The 19518-nt window shown below is 39.6% G+C and overlaps 1 protein-coding gene across 1 annotated transcript in view; it reads left to right on the top strand.

The window, feature by feature from the left end:
• Positions 1-19518, top strand: part of CLVS2 (clavesin 2) — a 51976-nt gene that overhangs the window by 26436 nt on the left and 6022 nt on the right. The window contains exon 3 of the mRNA XM_050894666.1: positions 16960-17070. Within this exon, the coding sequence (XP_050750623.1) occupies positions 16960-17070 (111 nt within the window). The remainder of the gene's footprint in view (positions 1-16959; positions 17071-19518) is intronic.

The raw sequence follows: 19518 nt of genomic DNA, 5'->3' as shown, positions 1-19518 counted from the left end.
ATGACAGTGAAACGCACATAGGTAAAGGGAGTTCTCCAGGGATGACATTCAGTGGGAAGAGAGCAGGGAATAAGGGCTGAAGTCTTTGGGATGGTGAAAGGTGACCTACAGCTTTGAAACCTGGGGAGGACAGTTTGCATGGAACGGGGAGACTGAGGAGGAGGCAGAGAAAAGGGGTAATGCAGCAACTGAGGGCATCCCGTTTCTTGAGCATTAACAGTAAAATAGAGATGGGCTGAACAGTGAGTTATTTTACAGTGAAAGGTACTGTAATGCATTTATATGCTAAAGAAAAGGAGAAGGAGGGGTGAAAATAGGAGCCATCACTGCAAGAAAATGTCATCAGGAGTACAATTAGAGGAGTCGGTGCTGAGAAGTCAAATCTCTGGGTTGTTTCCCAGGTAACAGATGAGCGTGTCGGGGGCAGGCAAGGTCCAGGCTGCGGAGTGGGACTCAGAGATAGAGGTTCATGTTTGTGTGTGCCATTTGTTTTGCCCTCATTTTCAGAGCCCTAAAATAGATCTCATTTCCCTTAGTATTACATAACAGTGAGTCAAACCCAGCTTTTAAACATCTTTAATTAGTTTTAACAACCACATTTCTAGTTAACACATTTAAGGTAACGAACACTGCTCTCCATCCTTGCAGAAAAGGCTCAAAGGTTACCTGCAGTGAGCATGCAGGTGCCTTTCACCAAAACTGATCCAAACCTCTGCCACCCTTTTCCATCCTCTTGAGCTAGACAAGGTGCTCCAGGGCAGGAGGTCCGAACTTCCTGTCTGTAATGCTGGTGTCTTTCTGTGTCTTTATGCTTTCTCGTCCCCTACGCCCATCTGCAGGCTCCTGTGAGCTCTGGTGCAGCCTCCTGTGCTCCTGAAGCCCTGCAGCTTCAGAGAGCTGGCGGCAGTCACCTGTCCACGGAGATCACCAGAGCTGGTGTCAATTTGATGTGGATTTAAACAAAGCTAAGCCTGCCAGGTTGGACAGAGAATTACTTGCTTGAATTTCAAAATTTTGGCTTCTGGTTTGATTCTTGCTTCAGGCATTATTTCAGATCCCACATCTGAAGAAAAAAATATCTTCTCTACCTGGCTGGGAGCCGTGTCCAGGGCAATGCAGTATGATCTTTGCTGGGAATACTTCTCATCTGCAGCAAGGGTAGATGATGCACTTACTTGTGCACATGCTTTGACAGTAAATAGCATCTGTAATTTTTACTGCTTTGTGCAGTACTGAAAAACACACCTCAGTATGATAGATACGGATCAGGGAAGGATCATATTTTATGTGGACTATATAAAACTATATACAGCTTGCTAATCACGCCACAATGGTTTTATTTTATAAACTTTGTGCTCTAGTGGAATGTACATTGCAAACTTTTTGCATTGATGCTGGGTTGTATTAATCTGTCACCACTTGTTTAACAATAGCACTTTAGAAAAGATAATTTAATTTTTTGTGAATACATCTACATCTGTACTTACTTTATTGTCAAAAAACATAATGAAGGAGAGCTTTATTCCAAAAAATAAAATACTTGTAAATTGATTTTTTTTCTGTGAAATACAAACCATGAAAAGGTCTTGATCACATTATTTATTTACTACGAATTCAGCTTCTCTGTTAGCCTAGTTCCTATTCCCACTGGGGCCGTGCTGTTCACCCTTCTGATGATAGGGGATAAATTGTTTTTGTTATTATGCTTATGAAGCCTCTTATACAGAAAGAGCATTCAGTAGCTACTCAATAGTGGAGAACTGTTTCCAGACTGGTACGTTGTTTTGAAAAAGGAGAATCTCACAGCCCAGATGAGTTACTCTTTAAGACCATCAGAAATAACTGTTGGTGTCAACATTTACAACCCTACATGGGGATTATTATTTACTTTGGATTTATTGATTGTGTAATCAGACTGGGCCTGATTCTCATCTGATGCAGAGTCCAGCTCCTCAGAAGCAGTTAGTTATGTTGCTCTAGCAGAGGTTCTCCAAAACCCCTGTGTGCTCTCACCAGATCTCCTGGTCAGTAAGCGCTGGTGTCCCTCACTTGCAGCTGATGTTCTGAGCTGGGCTCTTGCTGCTCCCTCACTTTCCCCAAGTACCAATTTCATTATTGATCCCAGTCTTCTAAGGTTGAAACCTTTGAGTTACCTGCTGAGTTAATGGGAGTATGGACAGAACTTACTAACACTCACCTTCAATATAAATGACAGTAGATTGCTCAGTGCCGTAGGAAAGGAACTGGGATGCTGAAGACCTGATGGATAAGAAAGTAATAATTATAAATGTTTTGCTTGGAGAATTGTTTATATCTTGCAGCCATTTCTAGTCTCCATTTCAGACTATACAGAATGTGGACAACAGAAGTTTCAACAACAGACGACATGAACAGAAGTATTTGTGTGATACTAATTTTCGTAAAAAAAACTTTTCAGTAGAGGACACTACAGTGGATGGAAACAGCTCCCAGGACTCCTTAATATGTATTTACACAATAGACCTCATAGTGCTTGAGTAGCCACTCTGTTTAATTAGTAGTATTTAAAAGGTTTAATCTGTGTAATCAATAGAATTAAAAAGGTCTATAGCTTACATTTGAAAGTGAATATATTTGCTTTATAGGAGGCATAATAATTTAAAATTACTTCATATTTTCATGGGTTTCTTGCTGTTTTATAATGGGCAGCTGCCAGTGGAGAATATCTCTAAGAGAGTGTAACTATATCTGTACCAATAAACTAAACGTGCCCAGGGCTGCTCCCTACTGCTGGAGTGGCTATGTCCTGGCTATTAATGTTTTTGTTAACCTAAACAGATAGCTACATCCAAAGAACATTTTGGGAATGGTGCCTGACTTCTGCTTACCTTCCAGATTGTTTGGGAGAGTGCTAGGTGGCTTTGACTTGCTCTAACAGTTTCACAGTATAGATAATCGAATTTCTCCTCCATGAATGCTTCTGGGTGCTGTTAAATGCGCAGTATAGATGCTGCTTGGGTTTTGTAAAACGTTATTTTGTGTATCTTGGTATTTCTTATGGTACATTTTGTAGGGCAAGGCCTGTCTCTGTAGTCAGAGATTGTGGAATACACCCGATGCAGTCAAACTAGTGCAAGTCCACAGTGAGTTCAAGTGAGTGAGCTGTATGTGAAGAACATGGCTTTGGAGATCTTTGCACTCACCCTTGCAGGCTGGTGGAGCAGGACTGGAATGTCACAGAGTTGAGCTCAGCAGACCCACTTGCAATTAACTTTTATGGATCTTCTCAGTTTGTAGTGATGACACGATCACATCTTGCATCGAATAAATTATCATGTCTGGTGTTTTTCAGTGCTTGGTAACACTTTGAGGCAGCTGAATGCTGCAGTAAACATGCTGGAGTCAGCTGAAAGTATAGAGAGAACTTAAATAGGCAGAATGAGATTACTCAAGTTGTTATTTGACCAAGACATTGGGGTTAATGCTTCTGCTTCTACAGTGGCACCATAGGACTTTATACCAGTGGTCAAGACCTCAGTTGCTTTTTTTCTGCTGAAAGCTGGCAGCTCCAGCGAGCACACCAGTCCTGTTCAATTGTGCTGGAGCTTTGGGGCAGAGCTGAGTCCAAAGGAGAGGAACCAGTTATTGAAGTGCCCACAACCATCATGCAGCACTGCGGCTTCCACCTGGAGATGAACCTGCATGGCCTCACTTTGCAGGTGAGGTCTGTCACAGTCACAGAACTGGGTGATAAAGTTTCCAGCAGTGTAACAGCTCAAAATAACAAAGCAATCTGTTTGAATACTGAGGGTGTCTTGGGACACACAGATAGTGCTTGTCTGTGATTTATTTCATCACGTAACTCTCAACATCAGATCTGCATGAAATTCAATTTCTGATCCTGGCGTAAACTCACATTTTGTATGATCACGACAAACAACAGAGTGGAATCAGTTAGTATAGCTCCAAGGTGCTGCATTCATAAGCACAAGAACAAGGGCACTGTAGTTCTTTTAAAAATTTAAGCAGAAGCATTATAACCTTTGACACTACAGCCTTTCTGAGAAGAGTCGCAAATTTTCCATCAAGACTAAATGAAAATGTTTATGTAAAGTGTCTCCCTTCTAGAGATTTGTTCTTTCTGTAGACAAGTATCAAATGGGTCAAAACTGAAATGTTTCCGTTTGGGAAGGCTGCCAGTATTGAGTGGAGCATTCAGACACCTCACATCCCCATTTACCTCTAGGCTGTGTCTGTTCCTGTCTCCAGGAGAGAGTACTGTGCGCTGTAGGAAAAATATTTCAACCAAATAACGTTGTCTTTGTAAGGAAATGGAAGCTTAGAGCACTCAAACTACAGCTCCTAGGGCAGTAGTAATAGCTAGCAAGCATTTTGAAATAATTTTCCCTCTTTTTTTTTTACGTCTTCCTTCCTGCCCTCCATCCTGTATTTCAGTGAACTCAAAATCTAAGGTTGCCTTTGCCTTTTGTATACTGGCAGATTTAGCTACTGCATTCTTATCACAAAACACTTAAATATTCATGTGGCTTTTAATTTTAGTGCTGAAAGGCTGTAGTGGGTACAATGATGCAGGAATTTGGGTTCAGAAAATGGAAGACTTTTTAATGCTTCAGCTATGTGTGAAGATTTATCAGCCAGGCTCCAAAATGAGCAAAGCTGACTGGAGGACTGTTTTAAATTATGTATTTCAGTAAATACACAGCCAGGATCTTTAAATGGCTAAGCATACAGCTGGTATCTGATATTTAGAATGTGGCTCGAAATGTTGTTCATTCAGGATGAGAACAGGTATTATAGATCTATAGTACTACAGTGTACACATATATACACATCAGCAGATTTCTTTGCCAGAATTGCCAAAAAGAAGGGTAACAATGCAACATAATAAAAATGGTCTTATGGTTATTCCAAGTGGGATTTATTACATTTAAAGGAATTTAAATGAATTATCTGTGCATTTCTTATTTCCCTGTGTGCTGGCAGTAAGCAGCCTGTCTCTCCATTGCTGGCATTTGGCTGATTAATTGGCCCCTTGCTTGATCTGTTTTCCTTTTTTTTCTGTGTAGCTTATTCTAGTGCTTTCCCTCTTTAATATGGTAACATCAAATTTGCTGAAGGTCTGTGAACTAATGTGGATTAAAAGTCAAGCAGCAGCTCTAATACATAATTGATCTACCAGTAGGACACAAAGAACTGATTCTGGTTCCTAGACAGGAAATGCCTTCCTTTTTTTGTCCTGCGCTGATAGTTTGAGCTCTTAAATCTGTTTTAAATTAAAGTGAATAGGCTACTGGAAACTGAAAAATTATCCATGGTAATAAATTATTTAAGAGATTAATTTGATGTTCGAGGTGTAATGATTTTTAGACACAGATACAGACGCATACACACTCTATATTTGACACATTCTTTTTAGATTTCGATGCAGTTCTGTTCATTGGCAGATGAAAATACCTTATGTCTAGCAAATGTTGTACACTTTGGGTCAGTATTTGTCTCTTGCTGTAACCCCACTCCTGTTAATATCTAACAGAAGATTTAGCTTGCTTAAACTATTTTTTGTAGAGGTGCGAGAGCTTTGTGACATGCTCTCCAGATAGCCTCAACAACTGCATCCCTTTGCGAGTGGACAGGTTGGAAAAGGCCATGTCTACTTACATTAACATTGGCTCTGATTTTGCTTCAGCTTGTCATACGTTGCTTTTCTCAGTTGCTGAGGAATGACTCTTGACTGTTCAGTTAAGCGGGGGTAGAAGCTTGTTTAAGGTTTAATGTTTAATGATATTCTCACTGAAGTGAGGAGTTCTGTATTTTCAGGCTCCTTTTGAGGTACATATGGCGGTCACAGCAGGGGCATTTGCAGCTGTAGCATGAATGACAAGTGGATGATGGTTGCACAGTTGTGTGAATAATAGCATGTATGTGCTGGGTGGCATGGTGCAGTGTATGATGCAAATGAATGGGAAGCAAGTGACAGCCATCAGGGTGTCTCTCCCTTCCATTAAGTCCATTCAGGCATACCATATGTCATTGTCCCTGTACTGGAGATTTAATTCTCCTGTTAGCATCAACCACTAACATTGGAGTGACAGTAATATAAGAAAGCAGAAAATTTAAGCTGTGCTGTAGAAGAGGGCTGCAAATCAGAAGGTGGCCAACTCAGAAAAGTAGAAAGGAAGGAGAAGGAAGCAGGATCTTTTTGTGCACATTCTTAAGCTGTCTGTAAAAAATAGGTTACACTGTTTTAATATACTTCATTGGACTTAAGATGCTACAATTTGAACAATGTTTTAACAGTAGAACAATAAACATCTTACAAACTATAGTTACAAACATTTGAAGATGCTACATATGCAACAGCAATATTTTTTGGTAAACAATGCGATATTTGGAAAAAGACATACTTTCAAATGCAACCGCCCTTTATTAGGTTGGTAGAGGTAAGAGCGTAGCAGTAAACAGTCAGTTTCAAAATGGAAATTGAACTTCTTTCCTAGAGGTTTTGTTAATGAATGGAGTTAATCTGAGTGTTGCAGGCTTTCCCTGGTCTGTGAGCTGCCTGCATTGCCCTCTGTGACGTTTCCGAAAAGCTGGGCTTGCGGGTGGGTGTTGAGCCATAACTGGTGGAGCAGTTCGTTCCCAGCCTTTGGAAACTGAGCCTGTTCAGTGTTGTGCAGACAGCTTAGCAGCAGCTACATTTTGCAAGTCCTGAATCAGAGAGTGTGATGCATGAAGCTTCAGGGTTTTCAAGTAAGGTAAGCCTTCGTTTAGGTGGAGTAAGCTGTGCACGTTTTCGGCAGTCATTTGCGATGAAAATATGAGTGATCTCAAGCAAGCCAAGCAGCTTGAGTACATTACGTAGGGTAAATATTAACATCTACCTGCAAATCAGTTTTTTATTTAGTTTGAGAAGTCTGTCATCTCATGGGTTGCTTTGGCTGATGATGAACTTCAAAAATAGCACAGCTTTTGGAAGTGAAGTGTTTTTGGAAAATATCAGCTAAAAAGACCTCATGTAACCTCAGTGATTTTATATTTTTCATGAGTGTCTGACTTGTTCAGAACTGTGCACTCTTACATGGTTTCCTCATGTTCAGAAGGACCCTGCTGTGTTTTGATTTGCGCCCACTGCCTCTGGTCCAGTCACTGGGCACCATTCTGAAAAGAGCTTGGCTCCGGCTTCTTATACCCTCCCTTCAGGTATTTATATACATTTAGGTATTTATATACATTTAGGTATTTATATTCAGGTATTTATATACATTGATAAGATCCCCCTGAGTTTTCTCTGCTCCATGCTGGACATTCCCAGCTCTCTCAGCCTCTGCTCATGTAAGGGATGCTCCAATCCCTTAGTCATCTTAATGGCCCGTTGCTGGACTCACTCCAGTACGTCCCTGGCTGCTTTGTGCTGGGGAGCCCAGCACTGGACCTGGTGCTCCGGATGGTTTCAGAGTTCAATTCTTTTTCTCTGTGGGTATCCATGTAACATGGACTGAGGCTACTGTTATTTTCTCTTGCTGAGAAAAGATTCACATGGGTTCCACTTTCATCCTAGCAAGAAGAGATCTGCATTTCTGATTTTGATCTTCCAGCTCCTTGGATACAAATTTTCAAGAGTTCCGAAACTGTGATTTTAGGACAGACTCTACCATCACATTTCTTCATTACTGGCACATCCTGATAGCACAATAAACATATTAGCTTTGTCCTAAATATGTATGATAAAACAAATAATTATTTATTTGTTATTAATTTATCATTTATATATATATAATATTTATTTATTTATTATTAAATAATTGTTTATTTTTTTTTTAGTGGCAGGGTTTCCTCTGCGGCAGCTAATACAGAGACAGCCATGCTTATATGGCTTTAAAAAGACAGGGGATTGATGTCTGAAGTTAGAATTCAACAACAGTGACTTACGATCCTCCAGAGTAATAATCGGAATGACAGTTCTCCCTCAAACAATATTGAAATTCCCTTGGCTCCCAGGAGCATTTTACGTGTGTGTACCACCAGCAGTCGTTTAGGAGTGCAGAAAAAGAGGGAAGCTGAGGTGGAGTTACCTTGTAGGAAACCGTATCTTTTCAAGCACCTTTGTGAAGATAAAGTGTAGCTGAGCAGTTCAGACTGTGGCTTTCTTGAAGCTGAAAGGCTGAAACAAATCTCCATTTTGTACTATGACAAAGACACTCGAACACTTTTTGGAACTGGAAATAGTTTTGTACTACCGGGAACTAACCTCTTGAAAATTTGTATGCTGCACAGTTCATGATACCTCTACTTTTAATAAAATATAATACTTATTAATGAACCTCAAGTCAGTTATTCAATTTCACCAGTAATTTAAAGCTTAATTATGCTGCATTCTAGATCTCAGTGGCTGTCCTCAGCTGATTTTTCTTAAATCACTATCCCTCCAATTTTACAGTTCAGTTCAATTCTCAGGACTCTCATTTGCAGGGAGTGACAGATTAAAATTGGATGGCTAAAACGATTACTGCTCTTAGTGCCTACTGCAGTGATGGAGATTGATTCCTCATAGTATGAGGAAACATATGGCTCAAGAAATAACTCTTGAATCACTACAGTTTTCAGTCTATTGTGTTATTGTAAATTGAAACTGATAAAGTGGTAATCCAATTTTAATGCATCCTGTCTGAAACTGAGAGTTGCATTTTTGGAGGAGCTTCGGATAATAAAATTGTAGGCAACAGTTTAGAAGTTCTCCATTTCCAGGGAAAAAAGTGAATATTCTGGTTGGAGAATTGGTATCTTTTAACTCAGTAACTTGTTGGCACTGCAAACCTATGCAATGTTGTTTGAAAGCTGCCACAACAAGGAAACCTGCATTTTTGCCTCTGTGCAGTATCTCTGTTCACCCTATCCATCTGCAGACCTGTGCGCCCCATTGCCTGGACAGGTATACTGAAATACCACTATGGATAGTCAGTTCAGATGTAGCTTCTTGCAAATTTTGGCTGAAGCCAATCCAGAATTAAAAATCCATAGGCTGACTCTGGTTCTTCTGGGAAATTGTCAGCTGGGATGATATGCAGAAATTATATGGAAGGCATAAGATTCGGTATTTACGTACCCTATTTGAGTTTAGGTCTGCAAAATCAGTCTTGACATATGACTGTAGAACATGGGTCCTCCATGTAGGAATACTTTACATTTCTCTTTCCTTGTCTTTCTGTGCAAGTTTTGAAGAGGGGCTAGAAAGGGAATATGATGAATATGTTTTTCTCTAGTGCATCATAGTAATTTCTCTATATCCCTCCCTGAATTAATTTTATTTTAATCTCTCCTGTTTTCCTCTGCTTCTCATTTTTATCTTATTTCTATGGTTTCTGCCTTGTCATTGTTTCTTTCAATCCTTGTCTTAACATCATCCTAAGGTTTCCCTTCCTTCCTTCTGCTATGAAGGAAATGTGAGATAGCACAAGAGGTCACATTTTGGTTGAATAAAACAGAACAAATAAGTGTAACTCCCCTAAGGCAATTCTGGATAAGGTGCTATTGAGCCTACTCACATTTGGAAGTCGTCAGGCACAAGGGGGGGCTATCTGATAACTACTGATGCTCCTCTTTGAAATGGCCTCAGGGCTGTGGGAGGCTTTCTGCATGATGAAAAGCATCATGACAGTAATCCTGTGGTCAGTGGCCTCGGCAGAGACCAAGGGCTGTTTGGGCATCAGGATAACCTCACTGACTAAAAGAGTGACTTCAGGATGAGGGTGGTACAAGCTGAGATGCTGGTGTGGCATTTCATCTCCTCCTATGCAGGGGATGAAGACTTCCAAAGTCTTCCATCTTCAAAGACGTCAAAGACTTCAGCCTTCAGGAATCTGAGTATGGAATTTTTATGAACAGTAATTTCCCACATTATTTTTATTCCACCAGCATTATGAAATTATTGTTACTATATTTATGCACAGCAGTTTGCAGTATAGTGTTTTTTCCATTTGTCTGTAATCTTAAGCTAATAAGACATTCACAGGATGCCTGGAAAATGGATTTTTTTCCCCCCATGGGAATTTCCATAGAAGAAATCACCATCTGATAATTGCCTATTGTAAAGAATGATTTTCATCACAGGAAAAGAAAACAGTATAGAAGAACCTACTTCTACCATCTTTCTTACTGTTTTTCTGGCTTTGCCAATTTGGAAAAAAGCATCACGCTGTGAAAAAGTTTTGGGTTTTTTTCCCCCTTTTTAATATCTCACATTCCAAATGAAGTGTTACTTAGAATTAAAAAAGAGAGAGTGTTGGTAGTTGAAGACAGAATTGTCCCTGGAAAACAGCATTTTTCATTTCCTCTTTAAAATTAAAGCCTTCATTTTTCCAGGTTCAAACTAAACAAATGAGCCAAGGGAAAAAAAATACTCAAAATCCCAAGCCCCTGTCAAAACAAGCAAAAATTGCTAAAAGAATTTCACACAATTTCTAATTAAAACTTTTTAAAAAATCACGCCAAACCTCTTGAAGTTAATTTGCAAAAATAAAGTAATTTCAAATGAAAATGAGAGGTTTTGTACAAAATATTTTCTTTATCAAGCCCATCTAATTAAAAGAATGAGAGTGATCTGAGCCCTTTATCCAAATAGTGGAAGCACAAAATCTATGTAGATTTTTTATTTTATTATATTTATATATAAACATGCAGACACGTGGTCAGATGGCTTTTAAATCCCTATCCACCTAATTAATTTAACAAATATATAATTTTTATGAGTAGCGTATTGAAATGAAAGATGGAAGATTATTTGAAATTAAAACAGATACTTCAATAAACAGAGCAATATTCTCACTGGATGGATACCATCTCTCTCTCTTCTCATCTCATTCAATTTAACATATTTCTATATGAGCTGTAAGATAAAATGACTAATAAAAATGAAAAGGAGGACTGCCAAAAGTCAAATTGCTTCACTGGAAGCTTCTTAGCAAAATGACAACATCCAGTTCTAGATAATTAAATCTTATTTTGTAGGAATGTCACTGAATTATGTTAATTTGCCTTTAGGTACTTCTCTTTTGGTTGAACATAGTAACAAAAATTTATTTGGGCACTTTTTGTTTGTCTTAGAAACGGTTCAACATTGTTTAATAAAAATGAAAAGCTCAAGCTAGGAGTGAACAATGTCATAGTCTTACAGAGGGAAATCACTAATGCAGCTATTCCAGGGATCAAGCAAAATTTCGCCACCATTGAAACCTGAAATTTTTTTTTGATCTGAACCTTAAAGAGCTTTAACACAGAGGAACAGAGGTGAAGTCTCCTGTTGTTATGGACAACCTGAAGCTTAGCTTCTTTATAATTTAGTAATCTTTGTCTCAAAATGAGTTAGGTTTCTTATTCCCCCCCAGACTTGTTGGATGTTTGATGATTCAAAGTTGTCTACCACTTTCCAGTCTAGCTGTGTTCATGGTGAGTTTTTCTCATTTGTTTGGGTGTCAGCTCTGTCCTTTGTTTTGAAAGGGTCTTTCCTCACCTCTTGTTTATTCTCCCTAGTGTGTTTATGGATAGCATCTGCCTTCCAGTATTTGTTTTCATAAACAAAACAATCCGAATTCTTTTAGACTCCACAGATTCACTTTTCAGTCTCTTTATCATCCTGCCATACCACTGGATAGGGTCCCAGTCTAAGGTCATGCCTTGAGAACAGGTGATCAGTCTTGACACGCAAGTTATTTTGTTTTGAGACATTGCAATTACCCTTGTTATGGATGGATGCCTGCAGGAATTTTGGTATTAGGAATGCCTTGTTCTTTCACACCTTCAGTGAAAGTTATGGTTTGGGAGCAAGACTTGGGTTTCCTTTCCTGATGTGGATGGCAGTGGCTCTTGGTTCTTCTGGTAATTCAACTCTGGGAGTACTAAGGAAGTGAAATATTCCTTCTAATCAGAGCCTTTTCTTCCTGTGATTTTCCATAGTTTCCTCTTTAACATGCTAAAAATTAACTTAGTCGTGCTGCATCTTGCATCAGACAGAATGTTTCAGTGCCTTTCTAGTGGATCTTTCCATTATGAAGATACTATTTTGGTTGATCATAATGATTTTTTTTTCCTCCCTGAAGTGCTTGACTTTTTGGAATAGCTGGAGGAGACCTGAATTTATTATCTTCAGGAATAACTCTTAAGTGACATTTAAGATATTAATCATTTAATATGCTATCTTTGAACTTGTAATTTTTGTTATGAAGATACAGTTTTCACAGTTTTGACTCTGTAGCCTCTTGTCACCTGCAGATGCTACGGCCTGAATTCATCACAGCATTCAAGTGCAGCCTTAAGTAAAGCATGTGAGTGTGTTCACTGTATTTGTCTAGACAGTCCTTTGAAGGATGCCTCTAGACTGTCTGCAAAAACAGTTTCACTGCCCATAAGGACAGCAAACCCTCAAACATGACCCCAGAGCATATGTGCCCAAGCACTCTCTCAGTGTTAATATGTGGCAAGGTGTTTCCAGGTGACGCACAGCATGCTTGTAAGACCCTGATGTGGCTGGGCTGCCAACGCACCTTTGGGCACACAGCGGTCCCAGCAGCTTCTAAGATTACACTTCTAAGAGCTGCGCAAACAAATTTGACTCCAGTACTGATTTCAGGTGGAGGGGCTAATTCTTTAAAAGTAGACTTCAGAGGTTTAAATGTAGACACAATACCCAAGGAGTGGAGAATGCTGTGGGCTTTAAGAAGTTCTTTAATTTTTTGCATTTGGTAATGATGAAAAAGGTGGGTCATTTTTATTATCTCTCTGATAACAGTTCTGACGCCACTAAGAAGACTCACAAATTTTCAGTAGGAATTTGGCACTTTCCTCTCTTAGGTACTGTTGAAAATGTCATATACTGGTTTTGCTGTTATTAGATGTGCTGTAAGAGTTTCTGCTGGCCACAGTGGAGAGCGAGACCCTCTATGAAACCCTCAGAGGTGGCTCAGGTGATGGCCGAGCCCAGCACAGGGTGGGATGTGGTGCCCAGCAAGTAGAAACCTGGCTTCTTAGCACGTGCCAAGGATGGTAGCAGGCAACAGCAGCTGGGTCCTTGAAGAGGAAGCTTGTGGAGACAGGTCGTATAAATTATGTGTGGCAGAGAGGTAAAACTGCTGTGCTGTGAGTGAGCAGGACCATGTCATCAGAGATGGAAACCTGATGAGGCAGTTTGCTTGGGATCATTCTCCAACGCTGGCTTATAGATGTTAAAGGAGGGGTCAGTTACTGCTGTGCACTGGTAGTCGCCCAGTCAGGCAAACAGTAGTGTAGGGGTCTGCCTCTTCCTTGGCAGCCTGCTATTAATTGTTGCTTGTAAGCCTTGTATCACAAGGTCTGTGGTCCCTGATAGTAACTACCCGCTTGCCTGTGTCTGTGGCGCGGCCATGTCCCAGACTGTGTTCGTCAGAGGCATGCTTAGGTTGTCTTCTGCTGCATAAACAGAATATTGTGAACGCTAAAAAAATCCACGCACTGTGTATATATAATTAGTTCTTTTTAGTGGTTTGGTAAATAAGTAAATAAAGCCCCATCAGATTTATTACTTTTCCAGTCAAATGCACAGCTCACTTCATGGCTGATCTCCATTTCTTACTGTTTTCTGGCATGGGATTCGTTTTACTTAGAATTCATGTGATTCATGGGTTACAGGCTTTTCTGTTGAAGTGCAATATGTCTACAGAGGCAGTTGTGACTGCCACCACACTTGTGACTTAATCTATGTAAAAACCACAAGAATCAGTGATTTGGAAGAAATTCCTACCTGCTGTTTGTGTAGGATGGCCATCTGTCTGGCAAATCCCCATGTGGAAGTCAGATACGTCTGAAAAAAGCCAGACAACCTTCTGACACCTGTTTCTCCAGCAGCTGTAGTTGCTTATTCCGCTTTTTTATTTTCTCACCAGGTGCTGTTGAGATTGGGTTTTGGATCTGCATTCAGCAGCTTTTGAATTGTAGTCCCAGTGCTGTGTACAATGCGGGATCATTCTGACCAAATCATCCTTTCTCTTTCTGGGCCCAAATTTTGGGGGTTCCTAATTACACCTTAGGAAGTACGCCTGAATTTGGGCACCTCAGTTCAGTCACAGAAATTGGTAAATACCCGACTTCCTTAGTCAGTTCTGGAAAATGCCTTTAGAATTGCTGAAAAACACTGAGACAAACTGGCTTTTAATATCAATTTGAGGATCATTCCACTTATATTCATGATCCTCCATGTAAATGGTTTCCAAGATGCAGGAAAAGATAGTGGAAGTGTCAAAGTGGTACTTTCTAAAGACACTCTTTTTATTTGCTAGAAATTTAATATCTTTATAAAGATACCGAGTATTGACAAGTCATCCATTCTGAGCCCACGGTAGAATACAAATATGTTTGGCACTCTGCTCTGAATCTGTGTGTGTACATGGCTGTTTGCCTGTTGAGATCTTCTCATTCACAAATTGTCCCCAGTTTCTGTGTGAGACATTTTTTGAGCAATAAAGAACAAACATTTCATAACTTGGTGTGTGTAAGTTTTGGGGCACTTGTATTAATTTAAAAGATTATAAAATCACGCAAGAAGGCATGCAGCCAGGAATGGCTGGTTTGCTTTGCTGTCTTCCATAGTGCCTACATTATAAAAAGTGTTTGACCCCCACGAGGTTTAACACAGTTACCATTCCAGAGTTAACTCTGAAGATATCTTCAAAGACATCTAGATGAAACTAGCAAAAGATATCTTCTGCAGCTCTAGTGTATGCTCTTTTGTGCATGCTACACAGCATGCTGCACCGGACTTCTTTGCTGGAGCAGCAGCCACGATAAACCAAATAAACACAACCTTCTGTAGATGAATGGTATCTCCTGCAACTAAAGGTTAAGGTGTCATCCAGTGATTTATCCTTCCTAATGGGTTCGTTGGATTGCTGTGATAGGGACATAATTTACTACCTTTTGTACATCAGAGGTTGTGTTCTCAAAATGGTGTTTGGGGATTTACGATATTGAACAGGGTGAATTACATGTCAAATTATCAGCCATCCTGTTTGACATTTAGTCAGTGCTGACAGGAACTAGGCATTTAGCAAGATGAGGCTTCTGTAGCACAGTCTTTCAATAGGATTGTTTTATTTCAAGGCTGTTGTTAATCAAATGTTTCTGGAGAAAATCGGTAAAATAGTCTGTTAATTGCATTGACTGTTGTGCTGTGACCAGCCAGATGTTAGTGGCGTGTGTTGTAGCTGTCATCCTCCCTGTAGATTATTGTTAAGGCATTACCTCCTTGATACAAAATATTTCATCTGGTAATCCACCAAGTTGTTGCAATTTGGAGGCAGGTGGCACCCTGATGTAAAGACCCCCTGGGTTAGGAGTGCTTGCCAGTATTTGAATGGTACTTTTGAGAGGAGCACGTGACCTCTTCAGGCTTCATTATTCCCACAGGTCTGTACACATTCGCAGAACTAAGAACGTTTCTTGGCACATGCGCTTTTTCAAAGCATATTCCTATCTATCTGGAAACATTTCATGAAAGCTTTCCTTCCTATAGTTCCTGCCTTTCTTATCTGACAGTTCTTGATTGGTTGATATGGCTTACAATTTTTTGTTGGCCATTTTTTTGCTGTGTGCTGTAGGACCTTAAATCAGTATGCTTCAAATGGTGCTTTGTGGATTATATCTAGACTGTTGGATGCTTCTATATGGCCTGCTGTCTTGTCTCCAGAGGAGGCAAATTATGTCTGTTTGCACAGAGTGCCCCATCTAACCATTTGATTGCCTCCTTTTGAGCCTCTGATCCCACTGACACAGACCTGAAGCTTCCTTTACTGCATCCACACAGGAGCAGGAGGAGGTGTAGCTGGAAAGGATGTCCTTGTTTGTACCTGTATTGTCAAACGGGAGTTGCTGCTGCTGTGAGGAACCTGGTTTTGATCTAAGTGACTACTATGGCTGCCTAGAGTGGACCACCTGTTGAATAAGGGTTCAAATGAAAGCCGTTAATTTAGTAAGTCTGTATACCTAAACACCAAGAAGGTTCTGACATAACCCATGAAAACAAAAGGGGACATGCGTCAATTTACAAGCCTGTTTACACCTCTTGCTTCCTTGCTCAGTGCTGTAACTCTAGGCAACACAGGAGACGGCAGCAGCTTATTGCATTGTTTGTGCGTATGATCAACCAGGCAAAGACAAAATGAGGACGTGAGATGAATTTGGCAATAGTATTCCAGGACAGAGTGGCTGCCCTGTTCAAACTGCCAAACCCTCTGGCATATTCTCTTGACTTAGAAATTGAAAATGCAGATCAGAGTCTTTCCTAGTGAGTTGTCTGCCCCTTGTGTTTTTCAGCAAGAGAAAAGAAAAGTCATTGCTTCAATACAGATATGCTATCCTTACATTTAAGCTCCCAGAAGGCCCCTGACTATGTGACAAGAATTACTGTCATGGATATTGCATAACAGTTTATGCATAATGTTTAATGCATTCTCAGTTTTATGAAATATGGATAATATTGGATACATTTTGAATAGTAGTTTAGATTTACACTTTCTTTTTAAGGTGGAAAGAAGAGGGACATTTCTAGTACTCTTCAATGACACTGGAAGAGTTGAGATGGTTACTATTAAAAATGAATAAAATAAGTAGAAGTGCAAAAGAGAAAAATATATTGCAAAGATGGATTATGGGCAAATCACAAATGTTTAAATCATTTCTGGAGGTTAGAAATGCCATGCCTTTATTTGAATACCGTAGCTGTCTCAGCACGCTTTCTCACTGCTCTGTCCAGGGTGTGTTGCTGCTTGGTGTGGAAGGTTGGAACTCAACTGAGAGGACACAATTTTGAAGAATGTTTCTTCTTGTTTAAGGTTTATTATTAAAATGAAGGCATTCAGGAAAAAAAAATATTTGATGCGTGTGCACCTTCTGTTAAGAGTCAACTCACATTGTATGTATTTGTTTTGTGACACACAGGACAGCTTTCCAGCTCGGTTTGGAGGAATACATTTCGTCAATCAGCCATGGTATATCCATGCCCTCTACACAGTTATACGGCCCTTTCTAAAGGAGAAGACACGAAAAAGGGTATTCTTCTGTTTAATTGTCCATTACCTGGCAGTTGTAGTCAGCAGATGTATCATACTCTAATAAAGTAGATATACACAATATATCAGCTTGCTATTGGTGGAAAGTATTTAAATACATCTGCATTTTAAAGAATATCTTTAACTGTTTTAGAAACTTATACAGTGTTATCCTTTAAGGACACAGTCAAGCAGTGCACTTAAATGTATTTTAAAATGTAAGCATATGCTTTCTCCTGGGGGTTATATAAAAATATTGCCAACATTACAGTTTCTATTAAGATTCAATTCAATTCTATTCAATTTCTGTTAAAACTATTTGTGTCTTTCTTTTAAGAACAGAGGCAGTGAGTACGAAGTCCTTTCCTAGTGTGATTTCCTTGACATTAGCATGAACTAAAATATGCAGCTGGTATATAGTAGTTTGCAAATACGGATTTGAATGAAAGCCAATGAAAGGAAATTTGTGTGCATGCATCTGTGCATAAGCATGAGCAGTCTCTGAGATGTTGCTGAATTTGCAGCATTTGCATCAGTGCAATTAAATTAGAGCTTAGTGGTGATAGCACATAGAATGATATTATTTCTGTGGCAGGAAATTTGTCATCCAGGAAAACACAATCAGCATTATGTACAAAGCCACTACAAAGAATGTGATGATCTCTTTTTTTTTTTTTTTAATGGGATCAGCTCTCTAAGCAACTCTGTGTTTTCTCTCCTCAAACAGTCTACAAGGCCACAATGATCCTTAGTGTTTAGCTGTTTTTTACTGACAGATTATGCTTGACATGCCTCTGGTATTCACAGATTTTGAACTATAGATCACAAAGCCTTTTATGTAATATATGTATGTTATAAATACGCAAATGAAAACGTATTCTGCAAGATTCAGTTGCACTCTGTTGACTACAGCTTCAACAAAGAACATTATAGTGCCAGATATGTTTGAGGCCTTTTTAAGTCAAGTGCTGCGTATGCATAACCAGGGAGTAAAGTACAGCTCATGGGTGTGTTACAACATTAAAAATAAGTGTCAAGGCAGTTGAACATAGGAACTGATCGGTTAGCATCTAGATTTTTATTTAGACACCTGAATCAGTAGCATATATTTTCAGAAACGCTGACTTTTTACAACTGTTTTTGTCAGTACTGAATACCTATAAGAAGTAGTCAGGTGGTTAAATACCGATTTAGAGTCCAAAACTTAGTGTCAAAATGTGAAAGTTATGCCCAGCGCATAAAATCTAAAATCAGCTTCAAAAAAACCCATGAGGCAGAATGAATAATTGTGAAAAAAACCCCAAACCCAACAGAATTCTCTTCAGAATTTTATCAGACTTGCTATTTATCTGTTGTGTTTATCCTGAATTATTTTGTATTTTTTTAATACGTCTAGTAGATTTGCAACTAATAGCTATATTCAGATAAATGTAGTACTAGGCATGTATAAAAACAATTGCTAAGAAGTGACACATTCGGTTGGAAAGGCACCACAAAACGAATTACTTTTGCCATTAAGATTTGTTCTTTCACACCAGGATAAATTCCTTTCTGAGATGGAAGAACATTAATGGGTTTGCATGCTCATATTAAGCTTCCTGTCTCCACAGCTGATTGGAAGATGGGCTGAAATAAGCAATACAAGAGAAGCATATATTTGGTCTTTTTGTCTTTCTGCCTTTTGAATTTAACTCTTGATAAATCATGCTAGGGGTATAGCTGTCCAGAGAAGTCCCTGCAAGGTGAAGTGGAATGTGAATTGATAGCGCTTGACATCTGTCTGTGCCCACACCCCTGCCTGCCCCGTGGGGAACGAGAGGCAGCGTACAGCTGTTGGGAGGCAACATCCTACCTTGCCTCCTTGGCTGCTTCTGTGCCAGTCAATTAAAAAGGGTTGGGCACTGCCAGTCCTACTGTTTAATTGTACGGACACTTTCTGGCAGGGCACTGGCTGGTGCCAGCTGGTGCTTTCTTAAACATCGCCCAGGAACAATTTGGGGATGGCATGGGCCAGTGAGCAGTATGGATGATGTGAGCTTGTTCTGGAGATGAAAGGAGTTTAACCATATGGATATGAACTGTGCCATGGCACTTGCTCCTAGTCCCAAAGGGTGAATCCTGACCCATGTTATTTGCTAGTCTAGAAATAGCTGCTGTGAGCTGTCTGTGTGGCCATACCCAAGAGCAGGTATTTCCTCTCAGTGGAAAGTCTGCAGGTCCCTAGCATCTGTGGGAGAAGGCTGTCCAAATCCAGAGGTGCTCTGTTTCTAGTGCTCGTTGGTCACACATTCCAGATCTCTGAGGAGAAACAATAAGGTTAAACATAAACATAAATGCAAGTATCCATATACATATATGTCATATTAACATACATATATACAAATGTAAAGCATATATGAAAATCAGTCTACCAAAACATTGATGGAAAATATCAAATAGTCTGTCAACT

This window comes from Gymnogyps californianus, chromosome 3 (assembly GCF_018139145.2).
Source record: "Gymnogyps californianus isolate 813 chromosome 3, ASM1813914v2, whole genome shotgun sequence".
In the NCBI taxonomy this organism is placed as follows: Eukaryota; Metazoa; Chordata; class Aves; order Accipitriformes; family Cathartidae; genus Gymnogyps; species Gymnogyps californianus.
Note: the sequence above shows the minus strand (reverse complement) of the source record. Positions and strands in the feature narration are given on the sequence as shown.